Below are 27,554 nucleotides of genomic sequence, written 5' to 3'. Positions count from 1 at the left end.
CTCTAAAACCAATTGGTGATGGAGGGAGGTTCTCATAAGCTTATATATGCACATTTGTTTCTTTCACTTTCCGATATGAGACACAATGAATCGATTAGCTCCAATAAAATCGTCATGTATAGTAGATACTTAATACTATTTTAGAATGATCAATTAAATTGTTATGCATAGCAATTTTTGATTTATTTTAAACTAACGGTTAATTATTACGTTGTACGATAATTTAAAACGTATTAACGACATTAGAAAAATACTACTAATTTTTCGTGATGGGTTCGTTTAGGCCTGTTTGTTTAGTTTTCGTGACGGGTTGGGATCCCCTGTTTTGTGCCCCTCTCGTGTAATGGGTTGGGCATCCCTTCTCCCCTTTTCGAGTTTAATATATATTATGTTGCTTTTCGAAAAAAAATAAAATAAGGAGTAATACTTATAATAATATTAAATAAATAAATAATATATAAATATATACAATTACATAAATTACCATACCCGTTAAGTTCGTGGAGGTCCACAATGCGCATTCTACGAATATTAACCGTTCATCTCGGACATTACTGCAGAAGACGCGAGCCATTCATTGAAACAGTTACGTGGCGTTATCTTATTTGTTAAACCAACTCAACGTAACTACTCAAAGATCCATATTTACGTATGTTTACACTGATCACTCAAAGAAGCTATAAACAAAACAAGCTACACCTAAATCTCATAATTAATAACATTTGCGACTGGAATTTGATCTGAGGTGATGGCAGAACGCAAACACAACATGTTTTGTTTGCAGTTTTCTTGTTTGGTTTTAATAGGTTGTTTTGCTTTCGGTATTTACGCTTCTTCTGGCACTGTAAGTGAGAATTAATTTTGTTTTTTAGGGATTATTTATGAGATTATTAGTCTCTGAGTGTATTAACGGTTGTGTTTCTTAATTATTTATTCAGATATTTTATGATTCATTTGATCAATCATTTGAAGGGAGGTGGATTGTTTCTGAGAATGAAGACTATTTAGGTAAAGAACTGTTTAGATCTAATCAGTTCATTCCGGTTTCGAAATTGAATACAAACGACACGAGTTACGAAAGTTCCATACGTAGACGACATAATTTTTCAGAGCATTTATATGTTAAAGTTCCACGTTTTAAAATATATATTATATATTTTTTAGTTTTTAAACATTATTATGTACATAAATGCAATGTTTATGTGATATTGTTGTTTATTCATGTAAATACTTAGGTGTATGGAACCACTCAAAGAGCCAGGGCCATGACGATTACGGGCTTCTTGTATCCGAGAAGGCTAGAAAGTATGCGATCGTGAAAGAACTCGACAAGCCCATGGGCCTTAACGATCAAACCGTTGTTTTACAATTCGAAACTCGCCTTCAAGGTGGTCTTGAGTGTGGTGGTGCATATTTAAAATTTCTCCGGCCACAAGAAGCGGGCTGGGAACCTAAACAGTTTGACAACAACTCTCCTTATTCGATTATGTTCGGGCCTGATAAATGTGGGCCCACAAATAAAATCCATTTCATCGTAAATCACAAGAATCTCAAAACTGGGAAGCATGTTGAACACCATCTTAATTCCCCTCCTTTAGTTCCTCCAGACAGAATGAGCCATGTGTACACTGCTGTATTAAAACCTGATAACGAGGTCAGGATATTAATCGATGGCGAAGTGAAAAAGAAGGCAAATTTTATGTCGAATGAAGATTTTACGCCATCGGTAGTCCCTCCCGAAACTATTCCTGACCCTGAAGATAAAAAACCCGAAGATTGGGATGACACTGAAAAGATTCCTGACCCGGATGCCAAAAAGCCCGATGATTGGGACGAGAATGCACCAATGGAGATATTGGATGACGAGGCTGAAAAGCCCGAAGGATGGCTAGACGATGAACCCGATGAAGTTGATGATCCTGAGGCGGTATTGTTGGAATTATCCCTATTCTACTCTTACCATTTGTCCCCTTAACTCCTTAAGTTTGCCTAAACGATATAATGTACCCCTAACTAAGTTGACAGTTATTATATGGAAATAACTGTCATAACAAATCCATTAAACCCTAGTGGAAAATCGATTCTTCAACCAAGTAAGTTTCGTTAAATGTTCTTGTAATTACATGTGATTAATCATGATGAACTAATTAACAGGTAAAGCCTGAAGATTGGGACGATGAAGAGGACGGGGAATGGGAAGCTCCGAAAATTGACAACCCGAAATGTGAGTCAGCACCGGGTTGTGGAGAGTGGAAGAGACCGATGAAAATGAACCCGAATTATAAGGGTAAGTGGTACGCTCCACTTATCGATAATCCTAATTATATGGGGATTTGGAAGCCACGTATGATTCCGAATGAGGAGTATTATGAACTTGAGAAGCCTAACTTTGAGCCTATTGCTGCTATTGGTATTGAGATTTGGACAATGCAAGAAGGTATCTTGTTTGATAATATATTGATAACGAATGAGGAGACGACTGCGGCTTCTATTAGGGATGCCACGTGGAAACCCAAGTTTTTAATTGAAAAGGACAATATAACAATTGAGGAAGAAGCAGCTAGTATGGATGGTCTCAAGGGTATCCAGGTAATTAAGTTAAAAAAATTGAACCATTTTTAGTGAATTTTTTTCTTGAAAAATCTTACTTTAACACTTTTTTATTGTTATGAAATTGTAGAAATCTGTGTTTGATGTCTTATACAAGATTGCTGATCTGCCAATCTTAAGTGGTCACAAGATGAAGGTTGTGGTAAGTCATCAGAAATTCAGAATTGTTAATAGCCTTTCTTAATATATGGTCACAAGTTTTTTAAACTAAATTCATTTATTTATTCTTTTTTTTATTACTATTGTTATATTTATTGCAGGAACTTATTGAAGAGGCTGAGAAAAAACCAACTGTTGTAGTTGGCATCATAGTTTCAATTGCTGTTATCATTGTTAGTCCCTTGTTGAAGATCTTTTTAGCAACCAAGAAGAAACCAGTGAGTAGTATGCACACTTTTTCTTGAATAAACTGACAAAAAAAAAAAACATGTAATTGGAATGGCCTGAACTTTCTGACTGTAATGTATTTTTTACTTCTTTTTTTGTTTATTAGGCTAAAGCAAATGTGGGACCAAAGAAGGATGGAGGTAAGACATTGACGACTGAAGCAGGGGAGGGCGCAGGTGGTCCTTGAAGGAGGAATACAAGGCGAGATACCTGATCATGTCAAGAAGATTAGCTTAATGATAGGGCTGAGGATTTAAGTTAATTAGCACGAGCAATTTTATCTCAGTTTAAGAAACAAAATCATCATATCAAATTCCTTTTACATAAGTTGGAAGTTTTTGTTATCAGAATAAGACTTGGATGTAACTGTTGTTTTTAGAACTATTTTGAGTTGGTTTCAGTAAAAGGCTTTGCTGACTTGATTACGCGATAATTTCTACATGAATGTTGTTATATTAAACAATACTGCAGCTAAGTTTAGAAAAATAGTGTGTGTTTCTTCTTCTAATGACGCCACCAATTTGCGAGTCAAAAAACTCTTCCCGACACATTCGCTCCTCCCGAGTTGTTTTATATCCTCTTCTCTCCTTTTCTTTCGGTCAAAAAGACGAGAGCACGCCAAGTTATGATGATGCCTTATTGTGCATAAGTTCTATAAAAGAGATGGCATGATTGACATCTCATATTACAGTTCAGTTATATGTTTTTTTTCCCAAATCAGGCAGAAGTGTACACAAGGTTATAAAAGAGATGGTATGGTTTTTAATTTCAAATGTTGATTCCTATAGATTGGGATCATAATGCCCTCACACGAGTTCTCAGAATCAGTAACAACGTGTTTTGAGATGGCCAAAAACAATACGAGATACATGATTAGACCGCGTACATGATAACACATGAGTAAGATTTTACACCACAAGTTCATCTCTAGCCAAGAAAGAACAAGGATGAACGGAGAGAAGTATCTCGCAATTTGGTTTCCTCGATATAGTAATAGTAATGACATTATCCCATGTTATAAGAATCATCACTACCCTTACAACATGCGAGGTGGAATGAAAGTACATGCAATTTAAGTCTACAAAAACAGAATGTAAACTTTATTATAACACAAACAAACATCCGGTCCCCTTAACATTAACTCTTGTTCTAACATTACAGCTCACCTTATTAAGAGTCGTATAAATAAATTAAACCACTACAACAGAAAAAGTAAAAGAGTTGCATAACAAAATTGTCCTCTACTAAACAAAATTAATAAAATAAATAAAAACAAAGGTAAAAACTCCAAAAACAACAAAATTCTACAGTAATTTTTTAGCTGCTTATTGTCTGTCTCCTCTCCTATAAACAAAGGATTATAGTAGTAGCCTTTGTAAACTATCGAGCTGCAACAACAGTTTCAAGTGTTTCTCAACGCTTTCCAGCACCAGTTTTCTTACCAGGCATAGGATTCTCCTCGTCATCAGACTGTATATCACCATACTCCCACATCCCACATCGTGCGGTGCGTGCTTCTGACTGGTACTTTTCTAATTCGTCCAGAATTTGTTGTTTTTCTTTTGGCTCCCATCTCTTTCTTTTCTCTAACCTTGCCAGTCCTCCCTGCAACATTTTTCAATTAACTTAAGAAAATAAAATAAAATCTATATAGGCTAGAGGTCCCCCTGAACCAAACTGGTTACCAGTAACGGGGATTCACATTATATTATATTGGTAAATTAAAGTAAAAAGTTGAAATGAAACAAGGTCAAATAAGCAAGTTAGCCTCAAAACATTCTAGAAAACTATTTTAACCCTTTCTTTACATGATAGATTAGATACCGCTTTCCACTAAACCATGTTTATAGATTGCATTTAATCTGAAAAAAATTATGGATTTTGCAAATTATTCTACAACTTGATAACCGCCAGTTAAAAAGTAGTAACTGATAACCAGAATGTACAATGATTTAATGCATGTTAACGACAGCCCTAGCCCTTAGAGTTGTTGTTAGCAAACCAAAATATGCCATCTTTCTAATGCATGTAAATCATCAAACTTTAATATTATTATTTACTTAATATCACTTGTACTCGTAATGAGGGTACACTAACTATTTATGAAATAAAGTTATAAAATTTAAACAAAAGAGAGTAGTACCTTGAGCATAGTAGCGTTAACACTGATATCAGAGTCATCAATTAAAGTAACCAGAAGAATACTTCCAGTTCCTTGGCCTTTAGCTTTTCCACCAGAACCATCTCGGTCCTCAATCACAACCCGAAATTCCTTTGGCTCGCTAAGTATGGTTTCGCTTAAATGCACGGCTGCTTCCTGGCCATAATCGTCCTCCAATGCGGGTACCTTTACGTAAGCAAGTTGGCAAAGTTGAGCCAGCCCGGGTGCAGATGATACAGATGGATCTAACGGACGTAACTGGATGTACGTGACAGTTTCTTGATTTCCATAGTCGATGTAGAACACTTCAAATTGATCTTTAGTTGATTGAACAGCTCCACGTGGACCATTAACAACCTGTTCATTATGAAACAAAAATCAAATCATAATAATAAGGGAATTCATCAAGTTTAGAGATAAATAACATTGCCCGTTTATTATTGAACGGGTCAAAAGAGTCAAACGAAATACTTGAGGTAGTAAAGAAACAGGCTGAATTTGGCTAAAAGCCCCTCAAACTGTATTCATAGTTATAGAAATCACTAATCGAGGATTAATCGGTTGGGATCTTGTAGCGATTAATATCCAAATTCAGATTTAACCAGATGTTGACCCACTTTGAGTTTGACCGATCTTGAAAGACTAAATCCGACTTTGACAAAATAAATACGAATAAATCTGACTTTCAACAATTTTGACCCGTTGACCGGTGCTGGCCAGCGTTGACCAGTGTTGAAAGCTTTTGGCAAGATCCGATTAAACTGGGATTAATAACCATGACTGTATCTTCAATACATATAACCTTCTAAACCATTTGCCCACTATTCTAATTATACTTTTCATAAAATCATTATCAATCACATTTATTATTTACAAAAATGGACAAATGAGTGTTTGCAGATTAACCGACCTCGTTTGTTTTGACACATAGTAACTAATGACCCACTCAACATGCACCTATGTTTTACCAATCATGCTCATCTTTCACCCCTCATATTAGGTTTCAAAGTACCTAATATCGCATATGACAAAGTAAACAAAACTCACCATGGCCCGGTTCCAAGAATTATCTTGACTAAACTGAGCAAGAACGATATCACCCTTCTTTGGGTTAAATGCACCAATCACAGGTGCTTCTTTAATGTTTAAAGAAGCAAGTTGTTGCTGAATGGAGGCAACTTTTTGATCAGCAACAGCTTGAACATAGAACTTGCCGCCACCTAGGACTTCGGTCACTACTGCCTGAAATCAATCATTTAGACTTTAATATCCAATAAAAAGTTTACATTTTCGTTAAAATTCGAAAATAACAGTAATCCTACGGACCTTAAACTCTTCTTTCTGTTTTTTATCTGATGCTGCACCATTAGTAACTTCCTCTCCCTCCACATAGTTCTCCCATATCTGCAACAAAGCTATCAATCAAAGCTGATTCCACAATTTGATTTAGAGTAAAAATATAATCTTTTAAGCAAGCAACTTGCCTTTAATTTCTGTTTTTTGGCAAATTGCTCGGCCTGAGCGAGAAGATGAGCATCTGGAATACGGTCAGCACCGAATCCCGTTTGAAGCTTTGCATGGCCAGCTTCCAAAAGGGTAACCCCAACGTTAGTTTTTGATTCCCACAAAGATCCAATGAAGGTCCCTGTTCTATCAACTGTTTCTACCTCAATCTGAAGGCCAAAAAAACAAACATAATCAAAAAAATAAATTAAGATACGATACGGAAATACAAAAAATCATAGAAATGGATTTTCGGGGTGTATAATATGAAATAGACCTAACAAAATAAAGAACCAAACAGTTGGAAGTCACACAAAGTTCACTTTTAATGTATAGAACTCATAACTAATTTTATTAAAATACTACATTATCAATGAAATAATAAAATTTTAAGAGAAAAAATTGTAACTCTACACAGCAAGTGTCTCGGGCTAACCAACCCACACAGAAAAATTAAGAATTTTGATGTTGCCCAAACCCAAGGGACCTACCCATGTTGCCACCTTTTAACGTGTAAATAAATATAAAGATAAGTGTTTATAGGGGTGAAATAAAAAGTACCTCTACATCCCTCTGCATTATCTTCCGCCTCATAAACGAAATTGCTTCATTAGAGTACGGCTCATCACGTCCAGGGCATCTGACACCGGAAACCGAGAAAGCAATACTACACGTTTCTTTCGGCACAAATAGCTTATACCTATGACCACTAAGAACATATTCAACAACAGCTGTCATCCTCCTGTTACGTTGCAAAAACGGAAGAAAATCTTTGGTATTCTTGGCTGATGTCTGAAGATATTACAAACAAAAAAAAATCAACAAATTACTTTAAAAAATATTGGTCAAACAAAAATCATTAGCTTAATTCAGAGTTCTTACTGCTAATAGATCGGTGACATGCATACTTGGAGGATCTTTTGCAGAATGAATTCCTTTTCTACCAGCAGTAGCACGAGCTTCAGCTGCAAGAAGATTCTCGTAGTAGTATGATCTTTCCTCAAAGTCTCTATGTCTAATGACGGTACCGAACCCACGAGCAATGATGAGCTCAGCAACGTTAACACCTGGTTGCTGAGTGCCAGCTGTAACGGGAACGGTTGCGGAAACATCTTCGTTTTCTTTCACTTGGGACAACAGGAATACCGACCCGAAACCCATTACCCTTGAGTCTGTTGGTCCAGCTGGAGCAGCAGATCCGTCAACGGGAACCTTCCTTGAGTATTCCATTGAGACTTGAACCTAAGTTCAAAGAATAATTTAAAAATTAACCAACTTTGTGTTCCAAATTATAGATTTGGATAGAATTGGTAAATTCATATCAAGTACGTAGAAATTAGTCAAGTTAGGTTTTTTATCGTCAAAAAGGAGTGTCAAATCAAATAACTAAGATATAAGGAGAAAATATCAAATTGGTCGATAGGTGGAACCACCTAAACCATTTTATCAAAAGATTTAGATCATTAGTGTGTTACAATTGTTGTTGAAAAATTAGTTTAACATTTAATTTATTAGAAAATATAAAATTGACATAACAGTGGTTAAAGTTAAACTCAACCTAATTTAATCATAAGAAATAATGTCATGCTTTATTCGAAGCCTGTTTTGAACCATTCACACATAATGCCAACATCAAAATCTACTTACTTGGCGGCCAATTAATCTTGTTCTCAAAAATTCCCGAGCTTCACGGGCATAAGGAGCGGGTTTCTCCTCTCTTCTCGGGTTTCCCAGTTTCGGACACCTGATACTTGACAAATTGACTCGTCTTTCAGCCGCTGGACTACCAAATGGCAGAGAATCATCAGCAACAATGACACAGTCCCCACTAACAACTTCAACAACCTGAACAAAATTTTGAAATTAGTTTTAGGTAAATTACTAAATTTACTAGATTTAAAAAAAAAAAACAAAACATAACAGAAAATATGTATAAAAGGTTAAGAAAAAAAAAGACCTTTCCAGTGAAATTGTCTGATATCGCCTTTGAATTGGTAGCTGGAGGAACATAGTTTGTCCAGAGCCTCAACTTAGTCTTCTTTGCTTCAAGTTCTGCAGCCTTCAACTTCCTCCTGGCTTCCTCTTCCATCATTATTGCACTCCACTCAACGTATTTTGCATATCCCTACACAGAAAAAAGAGACGTAATTGATTGGAATACATTAACTATCAAGAACAAAGTTCAAAAAGAAAGAATGTAACATACATTTTCAATAAGCTCCATCGCCAGATCTTTGGCAGATTCACCATCCGAGTAATACACAGAACAAATCAAATTGCTATACTTGTCAACACCCTCAAGAACAATACGGACCTGTAGATTATTTCATTAGTTACTATCTCTACATCAGGAGTACATAGATAGCACAAAAAAAATATTGTTTTATTAGATATATAAAAAGTAACGTGTTCTTACATCTCTGTTTAACACACGAATCTCGGTAAAATGTTTAGCTTCCCTCCCAAATGCATCAGGGGAAACTTCATTGAAAGTTGTTGATGAGGCTAAAACTCTTTGGGCTGTTGTTAACTGTCCACGAGACTCTCCGTTAGTTTCACCGTTAGTTTCGTCAGATGGTACTTCGATTGGTTGAGTAGGTTCTTGTGTGGTCCTTCGTCCCATCGAAGGTGCCTAATTAGAATAAAAAATGTTATTTGGTTTGTCCAAACAACAACGTATTAGAGGTGTTCATCGGTTCGCTATCCTCAGTTTAACCGGTTCAGTTTGTTCGGTTTCGAAAATTTTGGGAGCAAAATTTAAAACCAATAAGAAACCGAAACCAAACAAAAGGGTCAAACCGAAAAGAAAAAAAAAATTAACATTTTTTCAACAAAACTAACCATTAGAAACTAATTTTTAATTCGACTATTAGATTTGAAATCGGTTGTTTGTCTATGTATGTTAATCATCTAATATATTATTAGTTGATTAACCGAATTCAAAATAGTAAAACCAAAAAACAAATTCAGATTTGTAAACCGAACCGAAAACCAAATATAAAATTCGGTTAATTTTTTTCAGTTTTCATTTGGTTGGATTTTTATATATATTAAACGATTTTAAACCAAATATCGAACACCTCTATAACGTATCACATGTAGAAACTCCAAAAAAATCATAATAAAGTAAGAATGCTAACCGCGATTCCAGCAACATATACTTGGACAAACTGAAACTCAGGAAGCAAATAAACACGAAGTGAGCTCCCGTCACGAACTTGTTCGACAATCGCTTGCATCGATTTACCCTTGTTTGCAGCTAAAAGACTCATAGCATCCAAATTGCTTGGATCACCAACAGCAGATGGCGGAAGATCCCTAATAGCTGCCTCAACAGAACCCGGAGTCTAAAAATAAACACACACACACACACAAAAAAAAAAAAAAATTAAAAATTACATAAAGAAAACTTACCACCAACAGAAAAGAGTTGAAATTGCCTATTAAACATTAGTAATCTTTACTTCTCTTCATTTTTGGTTGTGCATGGTGTAAAAAAAAGGCAGTGTAAATAAAATCTATTTAAAACTCTGTTAGAAAACAGAGTTGCATATCCCCAAAAGTAAAAGACTGTAAATTTTTGTTGTAAAATTTAAGATGAATAGAATTAAATACAACAACCAACGTATAAAATCATGTGCTTGAAAAGTTCATCACGGCGTTTACTAGCACGTAAATCCAATAATTATAATCAATATCCATGTCTATCAATAGTATGGTATGTTCGATATTAAATACAATAGTTGGCATTATTTTGATTTTATTATTTCTCAAAAACAAATAATCAGTAAAGATTGGTTTGAGTAACAAAAACTAACCCTGTTCCATAATCCAACACCCTGTTGTTTGGCTTGTTCTTCAAGGCGTAGCAACTCGTTATGCTCGGGAGTTGTCTCTCCTTTACCTTCCTTAACCTATAAATACCAATGCATGATTTGTATTTAATTAAACCATAATCAAATAAAACTTTTTCACATTTCAAAATTGTGGCACAATCAAAAAGTGCTACAAAATATTTTGGAATTACCTTCGCCCAACCATGAGTGACAACCTCATTCCCAACATTGGTAGAACCGATAAAAACACTGCAAAACTCTCGAGAGAAATTTGGGATGGTATATTCCGTTCGAAACACGACATCCTAAAAATCAAATAAATTAAATTAGCTAAAAGTATTAAGATTTATCACACCAAACGACATAATAAACCAAAATGAAATAACAGAAACTTAGGTAATCTATATTATTACAAACCTTTCCAATGCACAACTTCCTTAAATACTCTCTGCTATCCCATGCAAATGGTTCATCCTGACCACCTCTACGCGCCTACATATAAAGTAACAAAATTCTGCACCATAAATTAATTCTGCAAATGTAATTCATCATGAAACAAATCTAAAGAGTTGCGAACATACTAATCTAGGAGCCGAAAGATGTGCCAAAACGACAGTTTTTTCAGGTGGAATTTCAGCTTTGGTGACTCCCATAATTACCAAGGTGTCACCAGATGAAACAGCCTTTACTTTCCCCCTCAACCATCCTGATTTATTAGCTGGTTGTGCCATCTTTACTAATCTGCATATTCATAAACATAAACCATCAATAAAATCACATTACAAAACAACACAATTATAAATTAACTGCGAGATAACAATTATTCACCTATCAATCAATTTAAGGCTTTAAAGATGATTATTTTTTAAATTTTTGTTTCATTTTATCGACATTTAACATACAATACACTCATCAAATTAAACCAATCTAATTAATTACCAAATAACACATGAATTGAAACTAATTTTCAGATCGACATCAAATAATCTAACAAATTCACGGATTCAATATCATATCAAGTAAAATCAAATTAATAATTCACAAACACGTGCATTTATACATCGCAATCTAAGAGCAACAATTCATCAAACAAAATTAATCAAATCACCCCGATCTATCAAATCAACGTTATCCATCGCATGTAAACACACAGATTCATTACAATTAGATCAAAAACAACAATTAAATCAGATCCAAATGGTAAAATAGCTAAAACCTGATAGGTGTAGATCGATCAAATCAGATCAAATCAAAATCGACCAAAATTAATGTCAGTATCAAACTTTATGGCGTAGAATCACCAAAATCCACACATAATTAAGCTGAATTTAATCGAAATCGACTGTAATTTGAGATTGAAACCACTGAATATGTATGTATGTATTTATGTATGGTTCGGCGGGCGGAGGAAAATTTGTTACACAGAATAAGATCGGCGGTATATATAGTAACATGAGATAAATTTGATATACAAGTTGTGCCCCTCTATTTTAGGAAAGTTACTTAAAATGCCATAAGTTTTGCGCTAAGTGATTCTAACTAGTATTGTAGTTGGCCTCCCAAATATGGATATATGAAGATGCTTTAGTTCCATTTGAATATGATGTCCAATAAACATTAACTACCTATGGTGACTTACCTTTCTTTACAAAATAACTTTTACACATTAGCATCATGTTTTAATAAACATCTCAAGATTCAAGATAATGAGATAAAGTTATAAAGTTACAGAATATATTATACTCCTATATAAATTTTATATATGTAAGATAAAGATATTGATGAAAAAAATAATAATGATACGAGTACATATTTTGTGTTGGATGCTTTAGTTCCAGTTGGCTCTGATGTCCAATAAACATTCACCACGTATATATGCTGAGTTATTGTTCTTTACAAAATAACTTTACACATTGACATCATGTTTTAATAAACAGTTAAGAATAATAAGATAAAGTTGTATTATACTCCTATTTTATATATGTAAGATAAATAAAAATATTGGTAGAAAGTAAGAGAATACTACCTATTTTGCGCTGACTGATTCCGACTACCATTGTAGTTGGCCTTTCATATATGGATCTATGAGGATGCTTTAGTTCCAGGATCTGATGTCGAATAAACATTCACCACGTATATATGTTGAGTTACCTTTCTTTACAAAATAACTTTTACACGCAGTGGCGGAGCCACATATAAATCGATGGGGTCAATTGACCCCACTCATTTCACTAAAAAGTCATTGCATATATATGTAAAATAATGTACAGAGTATGTATTGTATGTGAAAATGTAATTCGGCGTGTATTCTAGTTTTGTGTGTTCATTAATACACATGTATGTAAGTGGACTTGACAAAATTTGGTCCATTATATGAACAAAAATTTGTATGTAGGATTGACAAAATGAAGGTAATTTAGTTTTTTAGACTTTATATCGTTTCCAGCTAAGTTTTTATAACTTGACGTATCTCGTTACAATTTTTCTGACCCCAACCGTTTAAAATCCTAGCTTCGCCACTGTTTAAACGTATACATCAGATTTTAACGAACACTTAAGAATAATAAGATAAAGTTATATTATACTTCTATTTTATACATGTATGATAAAAATTTTAGTAAAAAATAAGAGAATAATATATATTTTGTGCTAACTGATTCTGACTACCATTGTAGTTGGCTTCCAAGATGGATCTATGAGGATGTTTTATGGCTTTTTATTTTTTCTTGTATTAACTCATGTTTTTATTTGTCTTTTAATGGAGAGGGTATTTGATTCTATGTTTCCAGAAAAAAATATCAAATTTCAGATTAAGTGATAAATAAACATCATATTCATATTTACATATTGAATTAAAAGCTATATAGAAACAAATCATTTATTGAAAAATAAATAGACTGTTAGTTCCAGTTGGACCTTATGTCCAATAAACATTCACCTATGCTGAGTTACTTTTCTTTATAAAATATCCTTTACATTGTGTATATCTATTTTAATTAAAATTTTTTTTTTTTTTTTGAAAGGCAAGTAAATATATATATATATATATATATATATATATATATATATATATATATATATATATATATATATATATGAAATAATTTACATAGAGGTGTAGTAGCCGATTTGGTTACCAACACCGGACACGAAATTTACAAAGCAAATTACATGAGAGAACAAAATACACGACACGACTTTTGGAAACCATAACAAAATACAACGAAGCAAAATTTAACCCGGGTCAAGAAGTACATCCAACACGTTAGGGGATGACGGACTACTAATCCATTGGTGCCACGATGAAGAGAGTTTTCTCGAACGATTCTTAATCCACTCAAATGATTTCACTTGAACTTCATTAACGATCTTAGATGTAGCCCAAGCGTCATTTTGAAATACTTTAAGATTCCTATTCTTCCATAATAAGTAGCATGTAGTCCAAACCACCGCTTGCCATATCTTCTTGAATCTTGGAGCCGAAACAATTGAATTCGAACCTTTGATCATTTCATCAATCGTGATACCCGATTGGAGAGGAAGATTCCACCATTTTAGGATGCCAATCCAAACTTCTTGAGCGGATTTGCATGAAAAAATGGCGTGATCAACCGACTCGACCGCGTCATTACATATGGGACATAATAACTAGTCTAAATCGATCCCCCTCCGATCGAGTTCTTCTTTTACCGCAATTCTTTTCCTCAATAATCTCCACACGAAAATCCCAATTTTTTGCGGGACAAGGTTGTTCCTGATGGTAACCGAAGTAGTAGTCTCCCTCAAGATTAATTTATCGTCAATTATTTTAGCCATCGATTTTGTAACAAACGAGCCACTTTTATCGCCCGAAAACTTCCACTTACATGATCCATTTCCAGAAATCGAAACCTTTTTGATGGAGTATGTCATGTTATTTAGTTCCCCGTGTAATCTGCCCGTGAGATCTCGTGTCCATTCCCAATTAAAATTCCATGAGTTGTCGACTATAGAGACTCTGTTTCTGACTTTGACCGCAGGTTGCTTTTCAAGACGAAACAGACGCGGGAAGGTGTCCTTAAAAATGTCGAAGGGTGTCCACTGTTCTGTCTAGAAGTTGATGTCGCCACCATCTCCAATCTGTCTTTCGAAGAGGTCAGCCACGTTGATGCCGTGTTTTAGAAGGTCGTTTCCCACTTTGATGATGTTCTTCCAAGCTGTGTTCTGTTTTACATAGCCATTATCACGATTAGAGCCCAACCCTCCGTCCCGCCCATAAATGCTTTTGATTGTTTTAGTCCAAAGAGAATCACATTCGGTATAAAAACGCCACCACCATTTGATGAGTAGTGCCCAATTTTTTGCCTTTAGACTCCCAATGTTCAACCCGCCCTCATTGTAAGGTAGAAGAATGGTGTCCATTTTACCCAAGAAAGTTTGGTATTATTCCCCGACCCGCTCCAAAAAAATTACGTCTCATACCTTCGAGTTGGTTGATGATGCAAGAAGGAGCTCGAAACAACGAGAAGTAGTAAAGAGGGAGACTATTAAGTACCGCTTTGAGGAGTGTTAATCAACCACCGAATGACATCATTCTTGCTTTCCAATCCGACAAACGTTTGGTAAACTTATCGTTCACGGGATTCCAAGCATCTTTTTTGTGTAGTTTTTCACCAATCGGCATTCCTAGGTAGGTGAACGGTAAGGACCCCGCAATGCACCCCAACCTATGAGCCATGTGATCTATGTCACCACGAGTCACCCGGATGCCATAAATGTGACTTTTTTGCATATTGATTTTTAATTAAATTATTTTATAAGGATGTTTTGTATTAGAACTGGGCATGAGCATTAGTACTGAACTCCCAGTTCCGTATTTGTACCGTACCAAAGCTATATGGTACGGTATTTGATTTTGAATGTATTCATTTTCGAAAAGCGGTACTTAGCAGTATGGTACCGGTATTTACCGAGTTTGGTATCAGTACCGAAATTATACGAGTTTTTTGGGCCACGTTTGTTTTGCAACAGACACGTTAGTGATGAATTCAAATAGACGTATTTCTTACCATATCTTCGGATTAATACGTCAATATCTTCAAAAAATTTGGGTCAAAATTTGTATACATTCATTCAACGAGACATATTTGTTTTGGACGTGTACAGTGTATTAGCTAATGTTGAGATCAAGTTGCACGGTTTACATGAAGTATTATCCCAACTACAACTAAAACATGATACTGATATGACATCTTTTGGTTATGTTAGACATATATGTTAGTGGTAGTTTGGTACTATAATTATAATTTGTGAGAAATATGGCAACGTTAACGAATCACAAATCAAAATGTATATTTTATACAATATCATTTAATCGTAATAATAAAACATTTGAGGGCTTCGACTTGTGAGGACCTTTTGACAGAAAAAAATTTGAGGGCGAATTCTTATAGTTATTTGAGAGATTGGGAATTTTGGTCAATTGCCCGTTAAATAAATATTATTACCATGACTATATTTCTATCTCGTAACACGTGGATTGTATGTGCTAGTGCAGCAACAACTGATGAAACGTGTTAACGTCCGTCCGTTGGTTCTATCTATCTGCATGTTAGCTCTTTTGCCAGTATATATGTCATGGTGTGTAACTTAAACAGTCATGATTATAAATGAAAATAGTTTAATATAAAAATTAAAGAACACTTTAATAATAAAAAATGGTAGATTGTTCGTGTTAGCAACAAACGCTCAATTGGTAAGATGATAATATAGAAAATTAACAATTTTTAGAAGTGTACTTCAATTCAATTACCATTACCATAGATAAATAAAATTAGATCGTACGGAGTATGAAATTTATAAAGTAGAAAAATTAAGACTAAAAATGCGTCGGAAGTGACTTTTTTAAGGAGTTTTTTAAATGATAGCCTTAAAGATTTGTACATGATAATTTATACTAGAAACTTAGTAAATTGGTTATTTACAAGTTAGCGGAGTGATTATAGAATGATACAAATATTCAATGCATGTCATAAAACCTTAAGGATAGCCTATACAAATATTCAATGCATGTCGTAAATTGGTTATTTGCAAGTTAGAGCACCAGTCGGTCGTTTTTTCAGCGTTATGGAAATTTAACACCGGGGACGGCGGATGTGCCCTTATCCCTAATTTAATGTTTATTCCTTGATCTCTCATATATATATATATATATATATATATATATATATATATATATATATATATATATATATATATATATATATATATATATATATATATATATATACACTAAGTTTTTGAGCCCGTGCGTTGCACGGGTGTGTAAAAAACCGTGCAACAACATGTAATTTGCAGTTTATATTGGTATGTAAATAGCGATATTAAAAAAATAAAAAATATATAATAATTATTTAATGGCTTGTTGTGTTTTTTAAAAATTCTTTTAAGTTTAAGAGCCCGTGTTGTTGACAAATTTTAAAAGTTATGTTAGTAACTTAACGTCTACAATTTTTTTTCTCAGCATTAATATCGCTTTAATTATTCATATGAGTTTAAGAGCCCGTAGTGTTGATTTCAGAGCCCTTGCGTTGGACTTGGGTAATATATTTTACAATTATTATGTACAATTATTTTTTGAATAAAAATATAACTCGCGAGTTTAATTTTAAAAAGGTTGTTAGTCATTTCAGCAATATAAGGGTATTCGGGGGAGTCGTCATTTATAATTAATATTATAATAGTTATATTTGTATGTTCGTAAATATTTTAAGAACTTAAACTGTTAATTCAAATTACTTCCATATTTATTCTAAAAAGAAATGCTCCGTTGGTAATGCATCGAAGCTCCATGTCGAATACAATTTATTGCGTTTAGTTCGTAAAATTATTTCGAGTTGAATGGTGATGGCGGTGGAACCTAACTCGCGGCGAACAAAAAAATAAACCGTTCAAAAATTTTGGTGTATTTTGTTTAGTAAGTTGTGCAATAGTCGTAACGGATTATATTATTAAGATACATCCACATAAATAAATAAATAAAAGAAATGTGTTTAAAATGAAAATGATTGCATTATTGCTACAATTAGAAATGTTAATAAAATAAAATAATAGATGATAATGACAAATTTGCATAAGAATATTTAAGTGAGCATCCATTGTTGTAAAAAGAAGTCACTGTAAGTTTATTGAATTAGAAAATATTAGGGAAGTTTAGAAATAATAGGAACCATGTGAATAATTAGAAAATAATACAGAAGTTTAGAAATATATAAGATAATATAGATATATAGATACAAACATCCATAAATAACTTTCAACCACAATCAAGAATAACTTTTTCTTTTATATATATATTGTAGTGACCCGAACTTTTCCATGTTTATATATATTAAATAAAATTGATATTTACATGATTAAGTGTTTCCAACATGTTAAGCAATCAAACTTGTTAAGACTTGATTAATTGAAAATAGGTTTCATATAGACATTTGACCACCCAAACTGACCGGCGATTCACGAACGTTATAAATTCGTAAAAACTACATGATGTTATATATATAGACATATATATGGTTAACATGAGATTATGATAAGTAAGTATCTCACTAAGTATATTAACAATGAGTGATATACATAAAAATGAGTTTATTGAATTAAGAAACTTGAAACGATATATATAACGATTATCGTTATAATAACGTCTTACTAAATACATATGAATTATATTAAGATATTGATACACTATGTTTAAACATGATAAATAATAAGTAAACATATCATTAAGTGTATTAACAATGAACTACATATGTAAAAACAAGACTACTAACTTAAGGATTTCGAAACGAGATATATATGTAACGATTATCGTTGTAACGACATTTTAATGTATATATATCATAATAAGATATATTCATACATCATAATATCATTATAATGTAATAATTTAACATCTCATTAGATATAATAAATAATGGGTTAACAACATTCAACAAGATCGTTAACTTGAAGGTTTCAAAACAACACTTACATGTAACGACTAACGATGACTTAACGACTCAGTTAAAATGTATATACATATAGTGTTTTAATATGTATTCATACACTTTTGAAAGACTTCAAGACACATATCAAAGTAATTCTACTTAGCAAAAATGCTTACAATTACATTTCCATTCATTTTCATCAACAATTCTACTCGTAGTCATTCAGTATTCGTATCCGTATTATACACAGCTTCTAGACGTACTTACTATGAGTATATACCAATAGGAACTAGCATGGGATTCCACTCTTAATTATGTCATGCATGACTAATCAAATTTAACTTCTACCATGAACTAGTCAACTAACTATAACTCCTTTTAACCCCACTCACCACTCATCATTCACCACTCACCAATCAATCCATTTCACTTCTAATTCTCTTTCTAATTCTCTCTCAACACCTACACACACTTATGAACGAATTTTTCCAGTAAACTAATCATCATCTTCATCAAAAATTACTTCAAGAATCAAGCTATAATCATCATAGGAAGAACACTTCAAAAATCCTTTCAAGTTTACTAGTTACTTCCAAGCTTTCTAATCCATTCCAAGTAATCATCTAAGATCAAGAAACCTTTGTTACTTACAGTAGGTTATCTTTCTTATTCAAGGTAATATTTATATTCAAACTTTGGTTCAATTTTTATAACTATAACAATCTTATTTCGAGTGATAATCTTACTTGAACTTGTTTTCGTGTCATGATTCTACTTCAAGAACTTTCAAGCCATCCAAGAATCCTTTGAAGCTAGATCAATTTTTTTCACTTCCAGTAGATTTACCTACTAAACTTGAGGTAGTAATGATTTTCATAACATCATTCGATTCATATATATAAAACTATCTTATTCGAAGATTTGAACATGTAATCACTAGAACATAGTTTAGTTAATTCTAAACTTGTTCGCAAATAAAGTTAATCCTTCTAACTTGACTTTTAAAATCGACTAAACACATGTTCTATATCTATATGATATGCTAACTTAATGATTTAAAACCTGGAAACACGAAAAACACTGTAAAATTGGACATACGCAGTTGTAGGAACACCGCGGGCTGTTTTGGGTTTGATAATTAAAAACTATGATAAACTTTGATTTAAAAGTTATTCTTCTGGGAAAATTATTTTTCTTATGAACATGAAACTATATCCAAAAATCATGGTTAAACTCAAAGTGGAAGTATGTTTTCCAAAATGGTCATCTACACGTCGTTCTTTCGACTGAAATGACTACCTTTACAAAAATGACTTGTAACATGTATTTCCAACTATAAACTTATACTTTTTCTGTTTAGATTTATAAACTTAAGTTCAATATGAAACCATAGCAACTTGAATCACTCAAAACGGACTTAAAACGAAGAAGTTATGGGTAAAACAAGATTGGATAATTTTGCTTGTTGTAGCTACGTGAAATTTGTAACAAATTTATACAAATCATAACTTAACTAACTTATATTGTATTATTGATGTTATGCGAGGTGTATACGAAATATTTATATTTTTACTACAAAATACTATTAAATACGATACAATTTTACACAAGTTATTTATTTATTTATAGAGTGGATATACCTAAACCTTGCTACAACACTTATAGGCAGTGTACCTAATCGTACAGTAGTGTAGTTTTTAGTAAGTCCGGTTCGTCCACAGGGAACTCGCCAAGTTAAACGCTATATTTTTTTAAAATTATATTTGTATAAATATAAATATAAGTAGTATTGTTATTATAAAAGGGGGTTTTTACCGATTAATGACCGGTTTATCGATTTTAAAACTTAAGTCGCAGTTAAAACCTAATGTAAAATTTTAAATATATAAAAGACTTAATTTAAAGCATAAAGTAAATAATAATAATTAAAGTGTGATAAATAAAATGACGATAAATAAAATTGCGATAATTAAAAAAAATACGATAATTAAAATGACAATAAATTAAAGTGCGATAATTAAAAGTGCAATTAAATATGAAATAAAGGAATTATGCTTATTTAAACTTCCGTAATCACGATGTTTGACGTGTTAATTTTAGTTTATTCCCATGAGTTAATTGTCCTTTGTCCTGAATTATTCAATATGTCCGTCTGGTTTTTGTCCATAACAGTCCATCAGTCATAAATATAAAGTGCGAGTGTCCTCGTCAAATTATCCTTATATTCGAAGTCAAATATTCCAACTAATTGGGGACTTAAACTATAATTACACCAAGTGTCCTTGTATATAATTCACCCCTGTTTTAATAAGTCCATTGACTATTAATCCATTCTCGTGTCCAGTTAAATGAACGATTGTTAGTACTTATAAATATCCCGCCCATCGTGTCCGATCGAGTGTATATGGTTATTTATAGGTACGTCCAATTGTAAATCTTTATATTAAATTAACGAACTATCATTTAATTAAACAAATATAAAGCCCATTAATAGCTCGTAGTCTAATTTCCACAAGTGTCGTTCTTTTGTCCAAACCCCAATTATGGTACAAAACCCAATTACACAATCTTTAATATTTTAGCCCAACATCACAATTACTTCGGCTTAAATAAGCATAATAATAACTTAGCTACGAGACATTAATTTAAAAATGTTGAACATAACTTACAATGATTAATAATAGCGTAGCGTTACACGGACAGAATTTCGACTTACACCCTTACAACATTCGCTAACATACCCTTATTATTAAAATTAAAATTAAAATTAAAATTAAAATTAAAATTAAAATTAAAATTATATATATATATATATATATATATATATATATATATATATATATATATATATATATATATATATATATATATACCTGAGAGAATGAAGAAAGAAAAAGATGTAAACATTTGATCAAAAACTGCGAAATTTATAGGATGTCACTTGATTCTGTTCACCATGCGATCGCATGGGTTTATAACTGCCAGGCCATGCGATCGCATGGCCCCCTGGGACAGCTCAACTTTGGTTGTTTTCTTCTTGCCGACGGTTTTATATAATAATATAATATATAATATATATATATATATATATATAATTTTAAGAATTAATTATATATTATATTATATTCATGTGCATAGTTGACTTGTAATTTTTAGTCTGTTGCGTCGAGCGTTGAGAGTTGACTCTGGTCCCGGTTCCGGATTTTCGAACGTTCTTTCGTACAATTTAATATCCTGTATTTTGCGTTTTGCGGCTTGTACTCTTCTAATTTTGAGACGTTTCTCATCAATAATTTGAACCACTTTGATTGTACTTTGTACTTTTGAGCTTTTTGGTCGTTTGCGTCTTTAATTGGTCGAATCTGTCTTTTGTCTTCACTTTTTATTATACAAACGAATATCACTTGTAAATAGAACAATTGCAACTAAAAGCTTGTCTTTCTTGAGGGATAATGCTATGAAATATATGTTCATTTTTAGCATTATCAAATATTCCCACACTTGAGCGTTGCTTGTCCTCAAGCAATATAGTCTTGAAATAAAAATACTAGAATCACTTCTTTATTCTTCACACTTTGTACATCAGTGATTTCTATACGGCGGTATGAACAATGGTAGTAACGATATGGTTTACAGTCCCACATGACTATAAAAATTTAGATCCTTTAGGAAATTGGATCTTTATGAAAACATTTGATCTTTTGAAAATTAAATCTAGCTTTTACCCTAGATAAGTTTTCCGGAATAACCCTTCACCGGTGTTTGCAAAATTGTTTTTGTGGGTTTCAGATTTGAAAATTTTGGCTCAAAACTTATGGTTTTGTGTCACCCACTTGCTAACCTTGTATTGAGAAAGCAACACGTCCAGTATACTTGCTCCATATATTACCTTTTGATAAGCTACCGTCCGGTTGTAAAGGAAAGCGTTGAACAAGCAACTGTTAAGGCAATGTCCCGTGACATGCTTTTAATTATGGTATATATCGTGTCGGATGCAATTACTATCCTTTGTAGGAGCAATAGTAAAGCTCACCCTATAATTTTTCGGTCTGGCATAAGGTCCTGTCTTCGACCATGCTATGCAACCACCGTTCTTACGGTTGACACCCGATTTGGTTCAGGTGACCTAATGAATTCCAGGTGAATTCCTAGGATTTTATGTTCAATGGTAATGAACACATTGAAAATAGGGTTTTCAGAAAACAAATCGGTTTGTAATTTGATCAAAATATTTTCTCGTTCAAGCTCGAGTTTAGATATCATTGAATTCCATGAGTTTGAATTATCAATCTTTAAGGTCAATCTCAAGGATTGAGTAATATCAGTCTTAAAAGCTTATTTTTAATCTTTAAGGAGATTATCCTTTCTGGAGGTCTGATTCATTAGTCTTATCAAGCTAATTTGCACGGCGCCCTCTCTATTTTACGAGACAGATCCTCTCATGGTTAGGATAAGTCTGACCACTTGGCGACCCTGTTTGATGCTGAGGTCCGTGGATTTCCAGCTGATTTTCGAGAAAACTTTTCAAGGTTTTTCGTAGACTCTACAACTGGTCCGGACGACAACTTCCTGACCTAAATCAAGAAGCGTGTGTCTTTTTTGGAAGACTTTACTTCCTTTTAATGATGGAATTGATTCATCGTGTAGATCCATCTTTCTTTTAAATATATTATAAGAAATTGGGTAAAACTGATAAACTTGTCCAAAACAAAAGTATCTCCAGTTATTTGTACAAAAATATGTGATATATGTTTTAAATAACTTGGTAAATTTTTCCACACTTGGCTTTTATTTTCCTTTCTTTGCCTTTTTATTGTCCTCTATTCCATTTTAAATGAATTCTAACATTTTTGGTTGTTTCTCAATTTATGTCTTTTCCGAGGTAACAATAATTTCGGTGTTAACACCTAGTTTTACCGTTCATAAATATGTATAAACATGATTTTGAATTCATTTATTTGAAAATTTTGAAAATTTTTACTAGAATTGGGTAGTCAGTATATAAGACTAGGACTGTTCTTTATTATCAGAGAGCACTAGATTCTAATACAACTACTGCGTTACTAGTATTTTTAATGGTAACCAAGTGTGTAAGTTAAAATTTTAAAAATCCGAAAGAATTTAATCCCTTCCCACACTTAAGATCTTGCAATGCCCTCATTTGCAAGAAATCAGTAACAATTTAAATTATTGAGGGCGATTAGCGTAGAAAAATGATTAAATTTTACCAAAGTTTCCAAACATATTGGCGTTTGTTTGTTGAATGATAAATAGTGCACATCATTTGTTCATTCCGTCGTGTTGTTACATCACATTTGTTTTTCGTTTTGTCGTCAAAATTAGTAGCTTTTGCTGAACTTAATGTCAGTCTTTGAAAATGCGTTGTTTTACCCTGTTGTATACAATTGACAATATACATACATACAAATATAAACATGCATGGTAATTTGAAATGGGACTTAACATCCCACTTTCAAATCAAATATGAAATATTAGTATAACATAATAAAAATATTAAACATTACAATAAAAGTATCACAATATTATATGTTTAAACATAAATAAATAGAAATAATAAAAAGATAAAAATCAAAGAAATCACCAACGGGAACTATATCAATCTGGATAGGCCTGGTTGGTGATAGGTGTACTGATAGGCCTGGTTAGGGTCGTAGAGAGTAAATGATGGTCTCATCTTGGGCTGGTGTGGAGGATAGTAAGCGGGTCGGGTCGGTACGTAGTGATCCTGAGGTGATAGCCGACTCATGATCTGACACTGATGATAGTCCCATCTATCATGCTGTCGTTGCCTAGAATGCTTGCCACTGCTCTAACCGACTAAATCTATCCTCATTTGTCATTTCTACCTCATCTATACGCTGGTAGACATCAGTCATAGCCTCCCTAATGACATCCCTAATGTCATCCGCTTCCTCCATTTCCTTATCTGAACCTCTCTCTACCTGTGGATGATGACCAACATATGGTACTGCCTGATTGAGTCTGCTCTTCAATACCTTAGTACCCTGATAGACCTTCAATCCTAAGGTATCATCCTGTTCCCTACATACCATAAGTGGACCCCCCTGATCCCTATCTACACCCAAATACTCTCCAATGAGAGTAACAAAAATACCTCCTCCTATTATTCCCCCTTCCTGTATTCCTTCCACTATCTTAGACAAATAAAAACCAACACCGTAGGGGATATTAACAAAGCCTCTTGGGTCTCGAATACACTTAAGGTAGAATAAATCATGTAAGGTCATTTTCTCCTTGTTGTGACCTCTCTGTCTAATCGAGTTAGCTAGAAATCTATGAATTATATGAAGCTCGGCTCTGTGAATATGTAAGTAGGAGTGTGTTCCTGCCCGCCCAAAAACATTATAATCTGACATACGCCTCCATGTAGTGACCCGAAATTTTCCATGTTTATATATATTAATTGAGATTGATATTTACATGATTAAATGTTTCCAACATGTTAAGCAATCAAACTTGTTAAGACTTGATTAATTGAAATATGTTTCATATAGACAATTGACCACCCAAGTTGACCGGTGATTCACGAACGTTAAAACTTGTAAAAACTATATGATGACATATATATGGATATATATATAGTTAACATGATACTATGATAAGTAAACATATCATTAAGTATATTAACAATGAACTACATATGTAAAAACAAGACTACTAACTTAATGATTTTTAAACGAGACATATATGTAACGATTATCGTTGTAAAGACATTTAATGTATATATATCATATTAAGAGATATTCATACATGATAATATCATGATAATATAATAATTTAAAATCTCATTTGATATTATAAACATTGGGTTAACAACATTTAACAAGATCGTTAACCTAAAGGTTTCAAAACAACACTTACATGTAACGACTAACGATGACTTAACGACTCAGTTAAAATGTATATACATGTAGTGTTTTAATATGTATTTATACACTTTTGAAAGACTTCAATACACTTATCAAAATACTTCTACTTAACAAAAATGCTTACAATTACATTCTCGTTCAGTTTCATCAACAATTCTACTCGTATGCACCCGTATTCGTACTCGTACAATACACAGCTTTTAGATGTATGTACTATTGGTATATACACTCCAATGATCAGCTCTTAGCAGCCCATGTGAGTCACCTAACACATGTGGGAACCATCATTTGGCAACTAGCATGAAATATCTCATAAAATTACAAAAATATGAGTAATCATTCATGACTTATTTACATGAAAACAAAATTACATATCCTTTATATCTAATCCATACACCAACGACCAAAAACACCTACAAACACTTTCATTCTTCAATTTTCTTCATCTAATTGATCTCTCTCAAGTTCTATCTTCAAGTTCTAAGTGTTCTTCATATATTCTACAAGTTCTAGTTACATAAAATCAAGAATACTTTCAAGTTTGCTAGCTCACTTCCAATCTTGTAAGGTGATCATCCAACCTCAAGAAATCTTTGTTTCTTACAGTAGGTTATAATTCTAATACAAGGTAATAATCATATTCAAACTTTGGTTCAATTTCTATAACTATAACAATCTTATTTCAAGTGATGATCTTACTTGAACTTGTTTTCGTGTCATGATTCTGCTTCAAGAACTTCGAGCCATCCAAGGATCCGTTGAAGCTAGATCCATTTTTCTATTTTCCAGTAGGTTTATCCAAGGAACTTAAGGTAGTAATGATGTTCATAACATCATTCGATTCATATATATAAAGCTATCTTATTCGAAGGTTTAAACTTGTAATCACTAGAACATAGTTTAGTTAATTCTAAACTTGTTCGCAAACAAAAGTTAATCCTTCTAACTTGACTTTTAAAATCAACTAAACACATGTTCTATATCTATATGATATGCTAACTTAATGATTTAAAACCTGGAAACACGAAAAACACCGTAAAACCGGATTTACGCCGTCGTTGTAACACCGCGGGCTGTTTTGGGTTAGTTAATTAAAAACTATGATAAACTTTGATTTAAAAGTTGTTATTCTGAGAAAATTATTGTTATTATGAACATGAAACTATATCCAAAAATTATGGTTAAACTCAAAGTGGAAGTATGTTTTCTAAAATGGTCATCTAGACGTCGTTCTTTCGACTGAAATGACTACCTTTACAAAAATGACTTGTAACTTATTTTTATGACTATAAACCTATACTTTTTCTATTTAGATTCATAAAATAGAGTTCAATATGAAACCATAGCAATTTGATTCACTCAAAACGGATTTAAAATGAAGAAGTTATGGATAAAACAAGATTGGATAATTTTTCTCATTTTAGCTACGTGAAAATTGGTAACAAATCTATTCCAACCATAACTTAATCAACTTGTATTGTATATTATGTAATCTTGAGATACCATAGACACGTATACAATGTTTCGACCTATCATGTCGACACATCTATATATATTTCGGAACAACCATAGACACTCTATATGTGAATGTTGGAGTTAGCTATACAGGGTTGAGGTTGATTCCAAAATATATATAGTTTGAGTTGTGATCAATACTGAGATACGTATACACTGGGTCGTGGATTGATTCAAGATAATATTTATCGATTTATTTCTGTACATCTAACTGTGGACAACTAGTTGTAGGTTACTAACGAGGATAGCTGAGTTAATAAGCTTAAAACATCAAAATATATTAAAAGTGTTGTAAATATATTTTGAACATACTTTGATATATATGTATATATTGTTATAGGTTCGTGAATCAACCAGTGGCCAAGTCTTACTTCCCGACGAAGTAAAAATCTGTGAAAGTGAGTTATAGTCCCACTTTTAAAATCTAATATTTTTGGGATGAGAATACATGCAGGTTTTATAAATGATTTACAAAATAGACACAAGTACGTGAAACTACATTCTATGGTTGAATTATCGAAATCGAATATGCCCATTTTTATTAAGTCTGGTAATCTAAGAATTAGGGAGCAGACACCCTAATTGACGCGAATCTTAAAGATAGATCTATTGGGCCTAACAAACCCCATCCAAAGTACCGGATGCTTTAGTACTTTGAAATTTATAT

General features: G+C 32.8%; 2 protein-coding genes across 2 annotated transcripts; one reads left to right on the top strand and one right to left on the bottom strand.

The window, feature by feature from the left end:
- The first annotated feature begins 748 nt into the window (after positions 1–748).
- On the top strand, positions 749–3,184 carry LOC139867922 (calnexin homolog). The gene is made up of 7 exons (XM_071856266.1): positions 749–844; positions 939–1,008; positions 1,236–1,927; positions 2,155–2,589; positions 2,681–2,752; positions 2,871–2,987; positions 3,104–3,184. Exons 1-7 carry the CDS (start codon positions 749–751, stop codon positions 3,182–3,184), a joined length of 1,563 nt encoding a protein of 520 aa, XP_071712367.1.
- Positions 3,185–4,074: 890 nt separating this feature from the next.
- LOC139865647 (ribonuclease TUDOR 1-like) lies at positions 4,075–11,892 on the bottom strand. The gene is made up of 17 exons (XM_071853726.1): positions 11,714–11,892; positions 11,079–11,238; positions 10,915–10,989; positions 10,689–10,802; positions 10,480–10,575; positions 9,802–10,008; positions 9,078–9,293; positions 8,868–8,975; positions 8,619–8,786; positions 8,309–8,506; positions 7,544–7,903; positions 7,223–7,453; positions 6,643–6,831; positions 6,485–6,562; positions 6,206–6,400; positions 5,141–5,515; positions 4,075–4,602 (listed from the first exon to the last, which is right to left on the bottom strand). Exons 2-17 carry the CDS (start codon positions 11,226–11,228, stop codon positions 4,411–4,413), a joined length of 2,952 nt encoding a protein of 983 aa, XP_071709827.1. The 5' UTR covers positions 11,229–11,238; positions 11,714–11,892; the 3' UTR covers positions 4,075–4,410.
- Between the last annotated feature and the right edge of the window lie 15,662 nt (positions 11,893–27,554).

Source organism: Rutidosis leptorrhynchoides, chromosome 9, assembly GCF_046630445.1.
Source record: "Rutidosis leptorrhynchoides isolate AG116_Rl617_1_P2 chromosome 9, CSIRO_AGI_Rlap_v1, whole genome shotgun sequence".
Taxonomy (NCBI): domain Eukaryota; kingdom Viridiplantae; phylum Streptophyta; class Magnoliopsida; order Asterales; family Asteraceae; genus Rutidosis; species Rutidosis leptorrhynchoides.
This window is presented reverse-complemented; position numbering and strand designations above follow the sequence as displayed.